The 18,863-nt window shown below is 35.7% G+C and overlaps 1 protein-coding gene across 1 annotated transcript in view; it reads right to left on the bottom strand.

Moving 5' to 3' along the window:
- LOC113235870 (calmodulin-binding transcription activator 2) overlaps positions 1 to 18,863 on the bottom strand; it is a 354,352-nt gene that overhangs the window by 93,188 nt on the left and 242,301 nt on the right. Inside the window, exon 4 of the mRNA XM_026471792.1 lies at positions 9,060 to 9,195. Coding sequence (XP_026327577.1) covers positions 9,060 to 9,179 — 120 coding nt within the window. The 5' untranslated portion in view covers positions 9,180 to 9,195. The remainder of the gene's footprint in view (positions 1 to 9,059; positions 9,196 to 18,863) is intronic.

Genomic DNA, 18,863 nt, shown 5'->3' with positions numbered 1-18,863 from the left:
CTATTGATGGATTTTCCTCGCACACCGCCTCGCTACGTCACACGTCTCTGGTGGAAAGGCAGTAAGTAGATCTTTCTTGTTACTTTACAATGATGTGTCAAAAGTGGGATTGCAAATTCAATCTGGTACAGAACTTTGTAATATCAAATTTAACTTTTATCAATGTAATTTGTTATCTGTTTTCTTGTCCATGTAATGAATAAATAAAATTAATTGGGCACAATGACCTTTATATCAATTATGTAACTTACAAACTACGATAGCATGGGAATTCTCCAAAAGACCCGCGGCTTAATTTTTGGCTCGTATCTAGTTTATACCTTACACAATTCACATATATTAATCATCATTCATCATCATTTCAGCAGAAAGACGTCCACTTCTGAACATAGCCCCTAAAGAATGCCACGACGACCTGTCCTGCGCCGCTTGCACCCAGCGGATTCCTGCAACCTTCACCAAGTCATCAGTCAACCTTGTGGGTGATCCGTCTACGCGTCTTCCGGTAAGCGGGAAGAACCACTCAAGAACTCTTCAAGCCTATCGGCCATCTGCTCTGCGAGCAATGTGTCCCGCCCACTGTCATTTAAGTTAAACAATTCTTTTGGACTGTGTTGGTTACTCTGGTTCCCTTTCAGATATCCTCATTACTGATTCGATTTCCATTGCCCTTTGTATGACCTTGAACCTTCTTTTGAGGCCCATTTTGTTACGATTTCAAAAATACACTTCTATACTGTTTCACAGCAATTTAAATTAAACCTGACAGTCATTAACTGATTCACACTGCAACATCACGCCACTAACTTACACAAACACATCGATTTTTACTCTAAATGTTTAAACGCCAAGCTATGAATTAGCTCTACTCGGTTAAACTTCAGTTTCTAAAAACTGTTCTGTTTATCCCTAATTGTATTGGTAAATAAATTATTTATATAAAGGTATTTTTTATAAAAAAAAAGGAACTGACTTCAAATTTTGCTTATATGTATATACAAACTGAAACTAAAAAGTTAACAATCGGTTACTGGAAAGTGCGCGAAACCGGAGACATTCCCTAGTTTGCCACCCTTAGATTTTGAATATTTTCTTCAAATTTAAATGGGATCAATACCGAGGTACTATCTTTCCAATATCTATGAACAAATTAAGCTACCTGCACGACGCATGATGTAACACCGCACTACATCATGCGTCTGAGCGCAACAGATGAAGGCAAATGGTTGGCAGGAGAAAGTGGAGTCACGAGCCTCAGCAGTAACGAAGCAAATAAGAAGAGAAGGGATCTTTTCAACAAAAAAAGAATCATCAAAATCGATGGCATGCGATGGACAGGTGTTACTTTTTTTATAACAACTGACGGGACGAACAAGATGCCTGGTGGTAAGCGCCACACCACAAAGCGCACGTCACAAAGATAGTACATGCGCCTGTCACCTTGAGACATACATAAGTTGACAAGTCCCATGTGCCTCTAATTTCACCAGCACCCTTATCCTTCAAAACTGGAACGCAATAAAGCTCACATTACCGCTTGGCGGCAGAAATAAGTAATGTGGCAGCACTTTCCTGGTCGAACTTTTTCACAAGACGCTCTACAGCTACAAAACATCAATGAAGCTTGGTTATAAAGGCATATTTTACCTATAACGTATTTGTCATATTAACAACTACCTCATCTCCGTTTATTGCCCGTGTTCTCGAATTGAAATTTTTCCCGTAATAATACGATTCATTTTATTTGGATCGACCGACAGGGGCACTGGCTTTATATCAGAAATTATTTTTTTACAAACGAAACTAAAATCATTTGAAAAATGTATATCGTACAGATAAGTAAATGTATTGAATACTGCAGTTTTCTTGTAAAATTTCGAGGTAAGTCTGTTTTTTTTCTATCATGAAAATACACCAATAGTAATCAGTGTATATCACCAATTTTATATATTTTTTTTTTGAGGTAAAGACTCCAAATATCTACTCCATCAAGAATGATCTGCCTGTTTGTCGGTTTCAATAACATCGAATAGGAAAGGAACTTGGACAGACATCAGTGTTCATTTACCGCTTTAACACGAACAACGAAAAAGTTATTGTTCTCCGACATCCATCTGTTTGTAGATTCCATTCAAATACCTTTTGTGATTCCCTTTCAGGGGCATGCTTTTGGAAGCAATTAGAAGAAAGCTTTAGTTTCTTTTGTTCGTGACCCATATGCCTGATGTTATTTTGACGAGTAGGAAACGTTTTATCACGAAAAAAGCGAAATTGGCATCGAACATTTTTAATAGTATTTTTTGAGGAAAGGCGAGATACTGTACCAAAAAATATAGAAGTTTACCCCAGTTGAGTATAATCCCCGGAATGGGGACCTAGCTGACCTAATACAGCAGGGTTTCTTAACCTTTTCCTAATCATGGACCCCCTTCAAAATTTCAAAGACCTTACAGGCCCTTTCCGTAAAGATAAAGAAGAAGAAAGGCTCGCTGGTTGTATTGACGCACACACACACACACAAACACGCACACACACAAACACACACACACACACATTGTATATCATTTTTTATATTAATGAATCGTATTAGTTAGGCTCCCCTTGAACCCTCGGCGTTCGTTTAACGGATATCTTAGGGGTCCATGGACCACAGGTTAAGAAACCTTGTATTACAGGAAATAAAAATGCATGTCACAGGCACCATCACAAATAAGGCCACATACGTTGCTCTGGTCCCCAAGTAAGTACCTAAGGTAAGAACCTTCCATAACACAAGAGTGTTATGGAAATCGGAAATAACGACGGTACCACACACACCCAGACCCGAGACAATATAGAAAAGTTAGTTTTCTACACTAACCCGGCCGGGGACCGAACCCGGGACCTTAGAGATGGCGACACCTTGAAAACCGTTATGCAAGCCACTCGACCACTGAGGTGGTCAAAATTAAGTATTTCTATTAAGATAATAAGAAGAATTTTATGAAAATAATCTCAGTACAGAGTACTAAAAAACCGACCTCAAAAGTACTTACAACTATTTGCCAAGTTTTATTGAAATCGGTTAACGGAAAGTGCGCAAACCCGGATTCATCCCCTAGTTCGCCACTATACGGGGATTGACACAGGAGATAATAAAAATCGGTTCTCACTACTCAAAGTATATTGAGAGAGAAATACGCCTTGAATTGGAGAATAGCAAAATCAATGATTAAAATAATTGCTCCTTGTAATAAAATTTAGGCGCTATTTATAAAAATTAATCTTCATGCGTGAACAGCCACCCTTAGAAGTGAACGATTTTCTTCAAAATTAAATGGGACCACGATAGAGGTATCCTTTTTCCAACAAAAAAGAATCATCAAAATCAGTTTACAAATGGCGGAGTTATCGAGTAACATATATACAAAAACAAAAAGTAATAATTTAATTTTCGAGTACTGTATCGTGAAATATTATGAAATACTATTTCAAGCCCCTGAGGAAGATTTCTCAGTTCCTGAGACCCGTGAAACGTAACATTATTATTACATGATGCAGTAGTTTACAAGCTTGACTGTGAGTGCGGTCTCTCTTATATTGGACAAACGAAGCGAAGTATTAGTACCCGCGTCAAAGAACTTAGAGCTGATGTCAAACACCGTCGCGTAAACAAGTCTGCAGTCTGCGGGTATGTCATGGATAAACCTACACATTCAATGAAGTTTGACAAAACCCAGGTCCTTGCAAAAGAAGTCCGTTATCTACTCAAGATGCTGCTCTCGCAGCATTTCAAAATATTGACCATTGAAATTTAAAAATATTCTTATTTCAACAGGGAAGATGGTTTCTCCGTACCACCAGTTTGGGATTCAGTATTTCCTCTGACGAAAAATCCCAAACAGACATAAGACTGCAGTACTAATTAATATGTTTTATTTTAATAAATTTAACTTAATAAAAATTCATGTTGTTACAATAAAATAATTTGTAAAACAATGTAGCGTGAATTGGAATGTTTCTTTGTAAAATTAAAAATGAGGTATTTAATTAAAAACTTTTGTAACTGTAGTGAAAAAATAGGGTGGTTTGCATTAATATATTAATAATTTTATTACTCGATAATAATAATATACTTGTTATATTATCGAGTAATAAAAGTAGTGAACACTAGTCCGAGAATTATCGTACTGCGTTTCAGTTTTGAAGAGAAAGGCCCATAGGGCTTATGTATCAGGGTGACGGGCGCAGTGGCAGAAATTACCATTCAGATCTTTGCGAAATACAGCTTTGTGTGGCACTGCAGCTGCTATGGACAGGTGTGTCGCTTACTTAGGCGTTCAACTTGTTCGTCCCGTCATTTGGTATCATAAAAAAATGCACCGAAACAAATTCCGTTTTCCTAATCAAAACTACCATCAACTGTCTAACATTAAGGGAATGTAATTGTCTAAAAGCAATGGAAGAAACCGCTGTAACTCGAGACTTGCTCATACCTATGCAGCGGTACTCGCCGTGCAATTTTCCTTTCCTTAATTTCGCTTTCAAGTATCGCTCAAACTAGTGATGAGGTAGGTTAATGTAAGAGAATCGATATTGATATACTGTTCATGTGTTACATTATGTTCAGTTTATATTAACTACAATGAGCTAAGGAGATTTTAATTAGAGAATATGTTAAGAAACAAAATGGAAAACCTAACAACATGATAGAATTATTAATACAAAGATCGAACACTCAGAAAAATCCTTCGATACGGCCGAATTCGAACCGACGTTTTCTAGCATACCGTGCCAGACGCTATATCAACTAAGCCACGGAACGAACCAGCGGATCTCACGAATTATTCTATGTGCTTGCGTCGTATCTTGGTATTTGGTTTGTCAAAGACTTTTTAGCCGTAGCGCCATCTATGAGAAATTTATGATATTTCGTCACCCACTTAGATACCTTTACAGCAACCAGCCTCTGCTAGAAATGTCGCTATTCATTGTATTAAAATTTTTCAATAAAAAATTAAACATGATAGAAGTCAAAACGTAAATTGCGCTTTTGTAACGCACAGAAACTCTATATATTTTTTTTAATGATATAAAGCGACGGGACGAACAGATCGTGCACCTGGTGGTAAGCGAAACGCCTATCCATGGCAGTTGCTATTGCGCCCGTCTCCCTAAGGCATATGTTGACAAGGCCTACGTGCCTATATTTTCACCAGCACCCTTAACCTTCAAAACCGGAACGCAGTATTGCTCACATTACTGCTTGGCGGCAGAAATATGTAAGGTGGCGGTACTTCCCTGAATGAACACTTTCATAGACTCTTTACTGCTACTAAAGTATTTTTACATATCTGTTTTTTATATACCACAAACAATGTATGTCACATCATTTAGTTTAGGCAAGATGCCGCTAGATGGCGTTGAAACTTTTATCCATATTTTCTTTTAAGTTGTTAACGAAAATCGTGTAACTGTAGAATGACTTACTACATTTGCGCATTACGTCCGATTTATATAAGACAAGTATCCAGTATGAAGCTTCATTCGCATCACGCGTCTTTTCATTTGGTCAAGTAATGCTTATTTGGCAGTAATTGTTTCGGACGGATGTCGAACGGAGACCGAGAATAGACCCCCAGTTCCGAATACGAGAAAATGACGGTCCGAATATCACGTGTACAAGCCATATTCGTATTTTTTCGGATTCGACGGACTTAGTGCACAAGCGACATTCGAAGTGAGTCCGAATTTTCGAGAATTGTATAATTTCGGATTCGGGCGAATATCCGAATATCGGATTCGGGCGGGACGAATACGAGCGCGCTCACGAATAAGAAATTGCCTTTATTAATACATTCACAACTGACGTTCGAAAAAGGAATATCGATAACCCAAACCGACGTTATCCAAACACTAGTTGACTGCCAGTGATATTTGCAACCTGACCTCAAAGTGTCTGCGCGATCACTGCGAAACGGCAAAAGGCTTTTAGTAATGTTGTAATACTGAATTGTACAAAGGTTTCTCTTTGTTAAAAAGAAAGCATTAAATACTTGTTATTATTTTATTTTATTTTTTTTTAGTTTATTACTTGTTATTAGAGTTATTCAGAACCTTCGACTTAAACGTTCGATTCGGGTTCAGATGCGATATCGTTATCCAACAGCGTTTACGGGGTTAGTCGGTAAAATGGATTATAAGATAATCTCGGTACAGAGTACTAAAAAACCGACCTCAAAAGTACGTGGAATTACGTCTATTTGCTAAGTTTCATTGAAATATCCCCTAGTTCGCCACTATACAGGACTTGATACTGGAGATAATAAAAATAGGTCCTCACTACGACACTACTCAAAGTATATCCAGAGAAAAACGCCTTGAATTGGAGAAATAGCAAAATCAACTAAATAATTGCTAAAAGTAATTGCTCCTAAATTAAAGTTAGGCGCTATTTATAAAAACGAATCTTCGTGCGTGAACAGCCAGTTATCGCGTAACATACATACAAAAAAAAAAGAACATACAGTCGAATTGAGAACCTCCTCCTTTTCTGAAATCGGTTAAAAAATGAATATCCTTTTATATAAATTTTTAAGACTTGTTTATGCACTAGTCTTGCCTCAAAATAAATTAATAACATTGAACAAAATCCAGACTTTATTTTAAAAAATAAGTGATTTCTATATTACATTGCTTTGTAAACAATAGGACGATCGGCAACTTTCATTCGATAACTTGTTCTGAATAACGTTTGTATACCTAAGTAAAGTAAATTAATGAATAGAGAATATAATTAAACTATGCTATAAACAGCGAGTAGCGATATTACACTTATGTAATAATAACATAAGCTAAATGGGCTTAAATATCTCCCTAGCAGAGGTTGTAGGTTTGAATCTGGATTTGAACCTCTAAGTTCCTCGGAATTTATGTGCGGAGTTAAATTTGGAATTTACCACGATCTCTAACGGTGAAAGAAAATTTCGTGATGAAACGTGAATGTTAAAGAAGGTTCACAACCCTTGCAAAACGTCTCAAGTCCCACACGCAAGTCTCGAACCAACGTCTCCCAGCAAACTGTGCTAGACACTATGCCAACTAAGCCACGGAACGAGCCAACGGACACGAATTTTTTCATGAGCTTGTTGCATATCTTTGTTTTGGTTTTGACGGCTTGTTTGCTGTAGCGCCATCTATGAGAAATAAATGAAAGTTTTTCTTCACTCAGGGAGGTACCTTTACAGCTACCAGCCGCTGACTAGAGATGTCGCTTTAATAATTGTAATTAAGTTTTTTTTATTGAACATCAGGATGACATGTTTCTCCACCATGATAATAAAATTATTATTTTTTAAATTACTCCACTGGTTTGTTATAATTATTAAATAAAGATCGAATACTCAAAAAAAAATCACTTTGATCCAGTTGGATTCGAACTAACGTCTCCTAGCAAACCGTGTCAGACGCTATACCTATACGCTATTTTGTAGTAGTAGAGCTCATTGTGAAAGAGTTCGTCCAGGGTAGTACTGCCACCTTCCCTATTTCTGCCACCAAGCAAAAAAGATGTTCCACATATATATATATATGTAGAGATAGCTAGAAGAAGCGACATAGTGTAATTAAAACCACCAAATATTAATTAATTACTTTTTCGAATTCTGGATTTCCGGATGAAAGAAACTCCTCTTTTTATTATATTTATGAAGATAAACAAAGATGATAAATAGCCACGGATAATGCAGTCAAAAATGGCATTATTTAAAATAATCTAGCGTGAACATTTTCCTTTTAAAATACGTTTCTACTAGTTCCACTTTATGAACATTTGTGGTTTTTTTAAATTTTTATATATTTTTAGAGGGCGACCACAACGATTCTCATGCGACCTAATACATCCCAAAATTCGCCTCGTAAACATTTTCTTTAAATTGTTTTCTTAAGTTCTACTAGCAAATATCACCGTTCCGTCAATGTGACCATCAATATGCGGGGCGCAGTGCGGTATCTAAAGTTAGGGAGGGGCGGAGAGTGACCATTCTCGTTACTTTTTCATTTTCTGCTTTGGTAAAAGGTCAGTTGTCAACTCCATTTTTTTTACATGGCACCATTAGAATTACTTTAAAATCCAATTTCTACTTCCTAGGTCAGTAGTTTTGTGTTACGATGCAGTAAAACCATATCCAGAAATCTAGAATTCGATAAAGTAATTAATTAATATTTGGTGGTTTTAACAAATCTATGTCGCTCTTTGTAGCTGTATCTATACAAGTCTATATGTGTGGAACACCTTTCTCCGACGATTGGACATCATAAAAAATTTTATTTTTTGAAGGAGTCTTTGAATTATCTGATTTCAGAACGTCGAAAATACAACGAGCACAAATACTGACGCACATAATTTTGGCTTGAGTAAAAATGTGTTCAAAGCGTTGAAAATACCCAGACTAAAAAAGGTAAAGTGAATTATTAGCCTGTGGTTAAAAAAGGTTATAGTTCACGTTTTGCTAAGAAATCTGATGTTAATCTGAACTCAGTAATTAGCGCGTCTAAAGGGTTCACGGTTGCTGGCTTCCGTAGAATTTCATTATTTGTGGTTTAGAGAAGATTGCTTATTATGTATTTTACCTTAGTCATATTTTATTATGAAAATGTTTATTAAACTTTGAAAGATGTATTCAAGCTACATCTAAAAATACCGTACGCGTGTAGTCTAATGGCGTCATCGGAATAGGTTTTGAACAGCGTTCTGAATCTGCTAAATAAATATGTTCGGAGAATGAATCTGATCATTGAACAAAACAAATCGGTTATGAAGATATCTCAAGAGGTTTATGATACTGTTATTTTTTCCTATGGGAAAATTTCCACATTAAAGAACAATTAAACTCATTAGCCATCATCATCAAGATGCTATTACCGCTACCGTACTTTGTCTATACGTCGGGCCATTTTCTTGTCCGTGTTTAGGGATGGTTCTTACGACTGTTGCCTTTTATGTACGTTGAAATTTTTTTCTGGTTGAATCTGCTCCTCTTCAAATAATTATGTTTACTAATAAAACAACTCAAACTCACCTCTGTGCCCTGCACTTTGAGTTTCATATGGTCTTCCCTGGTGGTCTTGCCGTCCTTTCGTTTCTTCCAGCAGTAACCGTCGCGTCGGTATCGCACCTTTTTTCGGCTGTACAGCAGCATTGAGCCGCTTTTTGGCCTGAAACAAAAATGAGACAGTTACACGATGCTTTAGAAGGGTAAAAAGTGGAGCAAGGCCCTGACACCGTCGAGTTCTATGAAACCAGACTGTCTGTCTATCTGCTAAAGGATGATTGGGCTCATGAATTTTTTATAACTTGGCAAAAGCATCCGCCTTAATACAATATCTAATCTGTATAAGATGAAACATTTAATCCCATTCTACGCTTACCCAATATTCGGCAGGGGCCTCTCAATTTCTTTAAAAATTTTGAGGAATCTTTTCCAACATATTTTTCCGTGTTTCGACTATACCCTATGCATATGTGTGTACCACTTTTTTTGTACATCACTACATAAACATATACCAAACCATAAATCACAATAAAGTAGGTAAGTAAACCCACAAAGTAATTTTAACAATCACATTTGGAATCCCAACAAAAGGGGGTCGTGGTAAATTTTGAATTATTACAGAAATGGTATTGAGAATTTATAGCCGCGTATAAAACGTTGTGTCGGCGTTTTACGAGTTATCGACTGTAAGATATTCCGCTGGCTGTCCGCGCACGTTTTACCCTGAAATTATTTGTCGAACAGAATCTTTTGGGGAAATATTTCTTTGAACTCTTTTACCGTAATTGAGAAAAGGTAAACAAGGTAAAAGGTATCCTTCGAAATGTCATATATATAAAATTCTGATATAGTATTTGACAATACAGCAAGACAGCTTTCTGGCGTGAAAGATAATGTAGTAATCAGAATAGAAAAAGAAATATACGAAAGATGTTAGTAGATTGATGGCACAAATGTATAAAGCGAATGTGGACGTCAATATGCCGATCAGATTGGAGATGTCTTTAAAAAGGCCAGGTTAAAAGTACCAAGAATAAACAGGTATTATATGAAGAGACTGATGCAAGTGTAGGAGACGGAAGAGGTTTGTCAGGAAGGTTGTTGAACCCACAAAGAAGGTTCATGATCTCTCTCGGCATGCGTTGCGTTATATGGATGAGAAAGCGAAGTAGGGTCGAAGAATTGATCCGGTGATAAATGAATGTATTCCTTTGACAGTACTAATACGGTTATAAAATGAGGGTAACGTAGAGATATGCTTCCCCAAATCCACATTTGTCTTATGGATGGTCCATTCATTGCTTTTTATGCGTGTTCATCTTCAAGGATTACTTCTTGTTCCGTCACATGAATCTAGCCTTGTGTATACGAGATAAGGCTACGTGGTCATTACTGTCACTATGTGTTTAGATGCCAGATTTGCTGCGATTGTCTACCAACCAGCCAAACATGACGATTATTTAGGAACAAAAACAAGAGCGTATGCTGCGTATGTGATAATTTGGCATGGATATTTCATTATCACAGCTCATCGTTTGTCTGTATCTCGCATCTTTGGTGTAATATGACCACATCTGCAAATTGACAACTTTTCAAGGGTGAGGTTTATAGACTCTAAGAACGATATTAGTGGATAACTTTTAGGCCTAAATAGAAGAGTTATAAACAGATCTCAGATGGGACTTGAACCCACGACCATACTGCATCGTAGTATTGCTTTACCAACAGAGCTACGGGTCAAGTTATCGAGTTGTCGAAATTCTTCTTCGTGTTTTTGTTAAAGATCTTTGTACGAAGGGAATAAAATTGTAATGGAATCAAATGTTTGTAAATCTTAAATAAATGACGATAATAATAATAATATAATAATATACACCTTTATTCGAAAACACACCTTAACCTTATATAATACAGAGAAGAAATTTACTGATTAGAAATGTAAACAAACTAAAATAAAACAAACAGGTAGAAAAGGCATGGCAAATCTAAGGACTCTGGCTCCTAAACTAGACAATAAATTAAGGCTACACACGTTTTTCGAGTCATGCGGCCGTTGGTAAGAGACACGCCTACCCATAACAGTTACAGTGCCTACCAGAGCTTTACCCCGCACAGATATGAGGAGCACTGCCACTGCGTCACCCAGAGACATAAAGATGACAAGTCCCATGTACCTGTAATTTCAACAGCACCATTACTCTCAAAACCGGAATACCCTGTGCCTCTGCTGGTACTGCCTAAGCATGTCCATTCTAATGTAGCCTGGAGAGTTTAAAGTTCAAAATCAAAAGTAAAAAGAAATAGAGGTAGTAAATCCGGTTTTATAAATATTTATTCCGGTTTATCTTTTAAATGTTTATCGCATAAGAGATTTTTGTTTGAAGAGCAGGCAGTAACGATGGAGCGAAACAAGGCAAAGGAATTAAAGAACGATTCAAAATTTAAAAACGAGTGGCCAAGAACCGGAGAAAAGGCGACAAAAAGGTGGGATGATGTAAGGTGGTCACATCGTCATAGCACTAATGCTCAACTTACTGCTTGGGTGCAGTACCACCTGGGGTGAACTCTTTCACAAGCTTTACTATTACTAAAATTATTATTATCCGCTCACGCGATGCGCTCCTCCTACCGCAAAATGGCGGCTATTTGGTTTCGCAAAATAGAAAAGGATTCAGTTTAAATACAAGTTTTTATAAATAAAAATTATTATTCTGCATTGCTAAATAAATACCCTCCGTACTACCAACAAAAACATCTCAAATAAAATGTAGTAATACACCGCCAATCCTGCACTTAAAAAGCACTAATGAAACTTTTGGTGTACTTGCATAAATATGATAATATTCCGTTTGAGTGGTTCTAACGTTTACCATGAAATTACTCCTTAAAGTATAGTTTATAAACATTTATATTCAGGGTAAACTTAAAAAACGCTACTTACGATATGTTTTCAATAAATAAACACCGAAATCACCAGCCCAAACAATAACACACGATTGTCGTGACGTATTTTTGAAGTTGTTTATTTTTTTAAATGACAGACCCTGGCATTAAAAACTTTATGGTTTGCTAGAGTAGTTACCGAAATAGCAATTAATATTAGTTCTTTTACCTGTTATAACTTCGATATCCGGATAAATCGGTATAAAGTCATCACAGGCACCTCTAGGTGTGGTATGCGTCGACGGCTGCTAGTATCGCGTGAACGGACAAAAACCCGTGGTAATGACTTGCAAAGCGTCTCGATTTATATTATTTAGAATAAATATTATAAATGATAAATGTATACGAATATTTTACAAAGGGCAACCCTTTGAGTTCTTCTCAAGGGAATCGGCCTTACGAATGAGCAAAAGTTTAATCAATATGACTCTCTTTCAATGTAATAAAATGTTATTATAAGAATTTTACTCGAAAGTGGAATATTTTTAAATTTACTTACAAAATAAAGAATTATAATATTATTAGAAACACCTTTGAATCAGATTTGAGAGTTATAGACGATAATAGGCTATTGTTTGATCAACATATTTCTTGTTTATACATCATTCGTTCCTCAGAAAGGTTTAAAAATATGAATGCCCTGAAAGTTATTTATTGCATTTATGTTCGCAGCCACCTTGTGTGTGCATCGCAAATTTGGAATCCCTACTACGATACTTACTCTAACGGCATTAAGTATACAGAAGAAATTTACTAGATTTCTACGTTACAAATTTAAACTGCCCCTATTGGAGTACATACAACGTTGTGAAAAATTTCATCTGTTGCCTTTTTAGCTGCGAAGAAATATAGCTGGTACGTGTTTTCTTCTGAACATTGCACGGAATATGATTGATTGTCCAGAGCTCCTAAGTAAAATAATTGTACCCATGTTTGACACTCTCCCAATGTATGGTATGACACTTCTTCATTTGTTAAAGAAATATTGATATATTTCCAAAACCGTGTTAAATTTACTATTAATGGCATATATGAATTCGGCTTAGAAGTGTTCTTCAATTCATTTAATATTTTTTTCAGTATGGCGAGAATTTCTGCAAACAGGTGATCCGAGGTGAAAGGGCGTTGGTGTTCTTCCTAAAATCGTTAAGACTGAATAGTTTGAGTGCATTTATTAGTCGGAATTTTGTTAATTATCTGTAATTATTCGTTAAAACTGTACAAAGAATTTCTTGTGTGTGTATTTATTGATGTATATCGTTTATATTTTATTTTGGAGGCATATCAAATACTGGTGCAAAATTTCAACGTTTAGTAGTTGACATCCATGTCAAGCACTCGTACAATTGAATATTTTTTAAAACTTAATTTCGACCATTTAGTAAGGACGAAGAACCAGGGTTGGGTTCCTCCGTTAGTGACAAGTTTCTATGGGTACTTTGAGTAGTATTTGACATGAGTGTCAAAGACCATATTAGTATGGGGACCCAATGCTTGACAGTCGTATATTGAGGTGTCAAACACTGGGAGGTAACTACTGTCAACTATTGGTACCTGAAGATATTGTGCAATGAGAAAATGCCACCAAGGGTGTTACATTATACGGAAGATGGAGTGTCTAAAGGGATTACTATTGCTGCCAGATGAAAAAATAAGTAAGTAAACAAAATGTCTTGTGACCGCTAAGAAAAATTAATAAATAGGAACTTTACGCGCTCGCGAGCAGTAACTGTCAGTGTAAACTTATAGTAGTGGCACTGTGCTAGGGGCCATTACCATATGTAACGACGGTGTCATGAAAGAGACCAGTAATAAATCTTTTTACATACGACACACGCAATTTGTGCAAAGTTAAAACTTTTATTAGAGGTTTTCCAAAAACAAGTACATTTTTTGTTTTTCCTGTAGTTATTCTGTCTGAATTATTTCAAATGGTATAAAAGTAATTGTCGATGCGAACCGTAATAATTATGAGCCAAAAATATAGAATAATAATAATATAAATAATAATAATAATATATTTATTAATATTATTTAAAAATATATATGATCGTGTAACATTTAAGATTCATTTTTGCGTTAAGTTTTTTTGCAATCATATTGTAAATATACTTATTAATTTTAATAAAAGCATCTTGCTTGAATTTTGGTTTTGTTCTTCTTTAAATTTATTGTTATGAAGGTAATCAAATCTTAATATAATGTCCTGCCAAATACCAGTACACTGATCTCATTTTGCCATAGTCAACTAATGGGAGATTAGAAATTTTGTCTGTCATAAACTGGTACAATTTTAGCGGTTGCGGTAAACTGGATATTTTAATAATGCTATGATTATTTTTAATTTTATAGTTCCTAGAAGATAAATGACACACCGTTCAATATGTTAACATACCTAGGTAGTCAGTACGACTGATAAATAAGTACTTTTTTGGCAAAATATGTGATTTTCCGTTTAAAAGCGTCAACTTACTTAAAGTTCCAGTTAAGAAGTAATAGTAATTTGCTTCATGTTCCATTTAGTCGTACTAATTTTAGAATGAATAGTTTATCTACCAAGATCATTAACATCATTTAACCAACTCAATGACGACTGTCGCATAGATCGTTTCTGTAACACCGTTATGAATATAAAAACTATATTGACTAATAACTTCTTTTCAAGTGACTGATAAAGATATTGTTGTGTTCTCTTACAAGTGTTATTCAGTTATTTATGCTAGTGTTATTTTCTTATTCTCACATATGGAAGCTTTTAATTGGCATCTTGTTAATCATATTTAAATCCATGTTGTTAAAGTAACTGTAAGCTCCTCTAAGAACATAAAGATTAGTGGACTCTTTCACAAGGAGCTATTAAAATATTAATTTTTGAATATTATTGTTTACATTTTTGAACATGTTTTAAGTCATATTTATTTCAGTATAATAATCTATTTAATTATATAAACAGAGGTTTATAACTTATAATTGTTATTTAAAATGAGTGTAAGGGTTATCGATTGTTCTCAAATTGAAATTACATTAATGTAAGTTTATACCAAACGTTCGTTGTATTAAGATAATTGTTATATTATATAAGAATGAGTTTCCCTTAAATGGGAGTTGGGTTAAAAATATTTATACGACACATTACACACACCCTCTGTCATGTAGGTATTTACTAACCTAGCTTTTTCCAAGGCATAACTATAGTTATTTACTAAATATCCCAAGGGTCTCGTATAACACGTCTGACATCTAGTACTTGTTTCTAGGCGTACTTCGTAAATACAATATTTATGTTTATATGTACACAGCAGAACGTAGTTTCTGTATGCATTAGTTGTACATGTTACAAATTGAAACAACGTAAAAAAGCCGGATTAAAAGTACCAAGTTTAAACGGGCATGTTTGAAGAGATTGATGGTAGTGGAGGAGGCGGAGGTTTGTCAGGAGCGTAGCAAGTGGAAGTCCATAGTCTCTGCCCACGCCGGTGGGAGACAGGCGTGATGATACGATAAAATTATGTGATAACTTATAGCAAGCCTTTTGTTTTGTTGCTGAGGTTTTTACTTCTTCTTTGACTATTATTTTAAATGATACAGATTTTGTGTTGAAGAATAACGCCTTTTTATTTATTTTTTCATATCGGACATTACGGACATTAGGGTCGTGGTAGGTTTGAGTAATAGTGTTCCTTGTAAAAGATTTCATCCTGGGAAGTACTTACCTATTTCTGTCACCAAGCATTAAGGGAAAATCGCTACGTTTCGGTTTTGAAGGATGCCTGTGAAATTACTGGCACGTTTGGACTCATAAACTTATGTCTCAGGGTAACGGACGTAGTGGCAGTGCCCCTCAGATCTTTGCGATTTAAAGCTCTTGAGTGGCAATGCAATTCCTATGGACAGGCGTGTCGCTTAACACCAGACGGTATCATAAAAAAAATCCATAAATTTATCTACCCCACACATTGACTTACAAATAAATGGACGACAGGTCTAATACAAAAATCACGAAAAAAATGTCCCAAGTCAACCTATTTAAACGTATTGACATGTAAAGGAATATGAAAAAGCTAAAACGTTGAATGTAAATTGTAATGTCATCGCAGTACTGTCTAATTTTGCTTGCTTCGCTGTCAGTCGAACAAACGAAGACTAAAGCGTGAATGACGCTCTGTATACGATTTTAACGCCCTATAAGTTCGGACACTTTTTAGCGCGGACCCGACGTCCATATAATTGTAAGTCAATGACCCCACAATACACAATATAAGCTTAGAAAGAAACCATGAATGAATCAACAGTATTGTTGATTCTTTAAAAACAAATCATGACCGCGCTCCAGTTTACTGCGGAGCAAATTTGAAGTTTGTACTCTAGGAAAACAAAAGACGATCGTGTTTGTTTCCTTAATGTCGACAGTCTGGTATTTAGCGCCAGATCATTGTGCAGTCTTTTTGGTTGATCCCAATTTCTTTTTTATCTAAACGTCCAATATAAATATTAAAATAACATGGAAGGCCAAAAACTAAGCTATCGTAGTCATTAAACTCAAATAACAATCGTGTAAATTTCGATTTCGAAAATCCATCCGCAATTGCTAGGCCAATAAAAAAGAAAAATAGATTTCACTGATGCATTTATTTATACGCAATAAAGGCCCAGCCGCCATATTTCGTGTGACGTCAATGACACGCTGCAAAAAATCGAAAAACAGCCAAGAGAAATGCGTTCTGCGTCAAATTCATGAGTTTTCCGCGACAAATAAATCGTGTATTGGGAACATAAATCTCTGAATCTGTGTTTAGTTGCGACTTTTTTCTGCTATCGTCACACGTCAGTTCAGCAAGGATCACTCTGCAATGTATCACCGTACTAGTCAAATAACACGCTCTAACACGCTCTAACACGCTCTATTTCTATAATAGAGGGAAAGATAATCAAAGGTCATACGTCCACGATAATAAAGCTGACGAATAAAGGCCAACAGCCATGAAAACTATCTAACATAAAACAACGAGGGTAAAAACCCAAAGCGGGTCAAATTAATTTAATTGAGGGATGAAAAACAAATGTAAATAAATGCAAATGTTAAAACAAATGTAATTACATTAAAACAAATGTAATTACATTTGTTTTAACTACGTAATACTAATAACAGTACAGTAAATTGAACAGTCAACGATGATGATGTGGATCCACGAATAAAGATGAGATAACAATAAAAACAACTACCTAAAAACATATAACGATAATAATAATAATAACGCACACACTCAACATAGTCCCGGAAAGAGAAACCCTGTGTCACGGAAGCCAAGGACACACGCATAGACAACCACAAATTACACCGAAACTCACGAGAGAAATAAATGTAGGCCATAGAAATTTGTCTCCTAGCCCGGAAATCAAACCTGGAACCCCTGCGTGGCAGTCCGGCATGGTAACCGTTCGGCCGCGGAGGCAGTGAGTGATAATAAAAATCTCTATGTATCTACAAAAACCTTACATTCTAACAAATATTATTAGACAATATCACATACGGAAATCGGAAACCACGACGGTATTACAAACATCGAAACCTGTTATACAAAATTTTGTACTGTTAGAGCTGACCCGGGACCTTAGAGACGGCGTCACCATGAAAATCGTTGTGCAAACCACTGAACCACGGAGATCGTGATATAATACCGTGTTAATAAATATTACAATTGTAACTTTTTTGCAAAAAACAATAACCGATCTCAAAAGTTTGTAGAATTACACCTATTTATCAAGTTTAATTGAATTCCGTTAACGGATAGTGGGTGAAATCCAACAAACCGGAGTCATTCCTTGATTTGCCACCCTTAGAGGTGGAATATTTTCTTCGCCAAATGTAAATGAGACCACCACTGAGGTAACAAAAAAAGAATCACCGAAATCGGTTCACGAATAAAGGAGTATCTATGATGAACCCTAAACAATGAACAGCCAGCCACTGTTCTATAACAGGTAAGATTACACTTTCTTAAAAAAATATAGTTGCTTGATTCGAAGCACCAAATACAAATGAAAACGCGTTGAACTACATAAAACCCATTAGTCTCCTCATACCAAACTAACTACAATTAAAAAACGCCTTAACGTTCATTTTAAAACAATCGTAACGACACCCGAAATAATTTAAAGGTACTTGGACATTCCAGATGCGTTTTAGAGAGTTGGCATAAAAATATTTGGAAAATCAGAGCCCGCTCCTCGTTTACTTGATAAATCGTTTGCGGAGAACGACCTTTATAGTCTACTATTTGTCTGCTTTGGTTAGGGTTGGCACATTCTGCATGATATACGTTGCGCAAGCGTATAAGAAGGTGGTTACAATATAAATAATAATGTCTGCACACAGATAAGTATACGTATATCGACAGTTAAAAGGCGGCTTGATTTGAGCGACATTTTCTTATATTTACAGTAGGGCATTTCATTGTTTTTTTTTTTTCAATTCACTGTACAAAATGTATCCAACGATAGAAAGTGAAACTTCAAACAAGCGACGTCTAACCTAACGTCGGTTCAAAATATAAGGATTGAAACGACGTTAAGCCGAGTACGTACGTTATAAAATATTAATCAATCAAAATGCTTTATGGTACAATCGTAATCAACTTTAGATTAGGTAACAAAGGATCAAAAGACGTATTCCTAAATAAAAATAATAGGAGAAACGGCTGAATAGACATGAACATAAATTATGAGCTTATTAAAGTAGACTCATATTATTCCTAGATAAAAAAAAAACTGGGAAAATTATTTCGCTTGTCACTATGATGTAGGAAATGACTCGAATTTGCGATGGAATTAAATGCCAAAAAAGTGCTGATCATGAAACAGATGAATACACGCGTAAAAAAAAGCTGA

Source organism: Hyposmocoma kahamanoa, unplaced genomic scaffold (assembly GCF_003589595.1).
Source record: "Hyposmocoma kahamanoa isolate Upper Pololo Valley unplaced genomic scaffold, ASM358959v1 88, whole genome shotgun sequence".
Lineage (NCBI taxonomy): Eukaryota > Metazoa > Arthropoda > Insecta > Lepidoptera > Cosmopterigidae > Hyposmocoma > Hyposmocoma kahamanoa.
The sequence above is the reverse complement of the archived record's forward strand: the minus strand, read 5'-3'. Positions and strand labels throughout refer to the sequence as shown.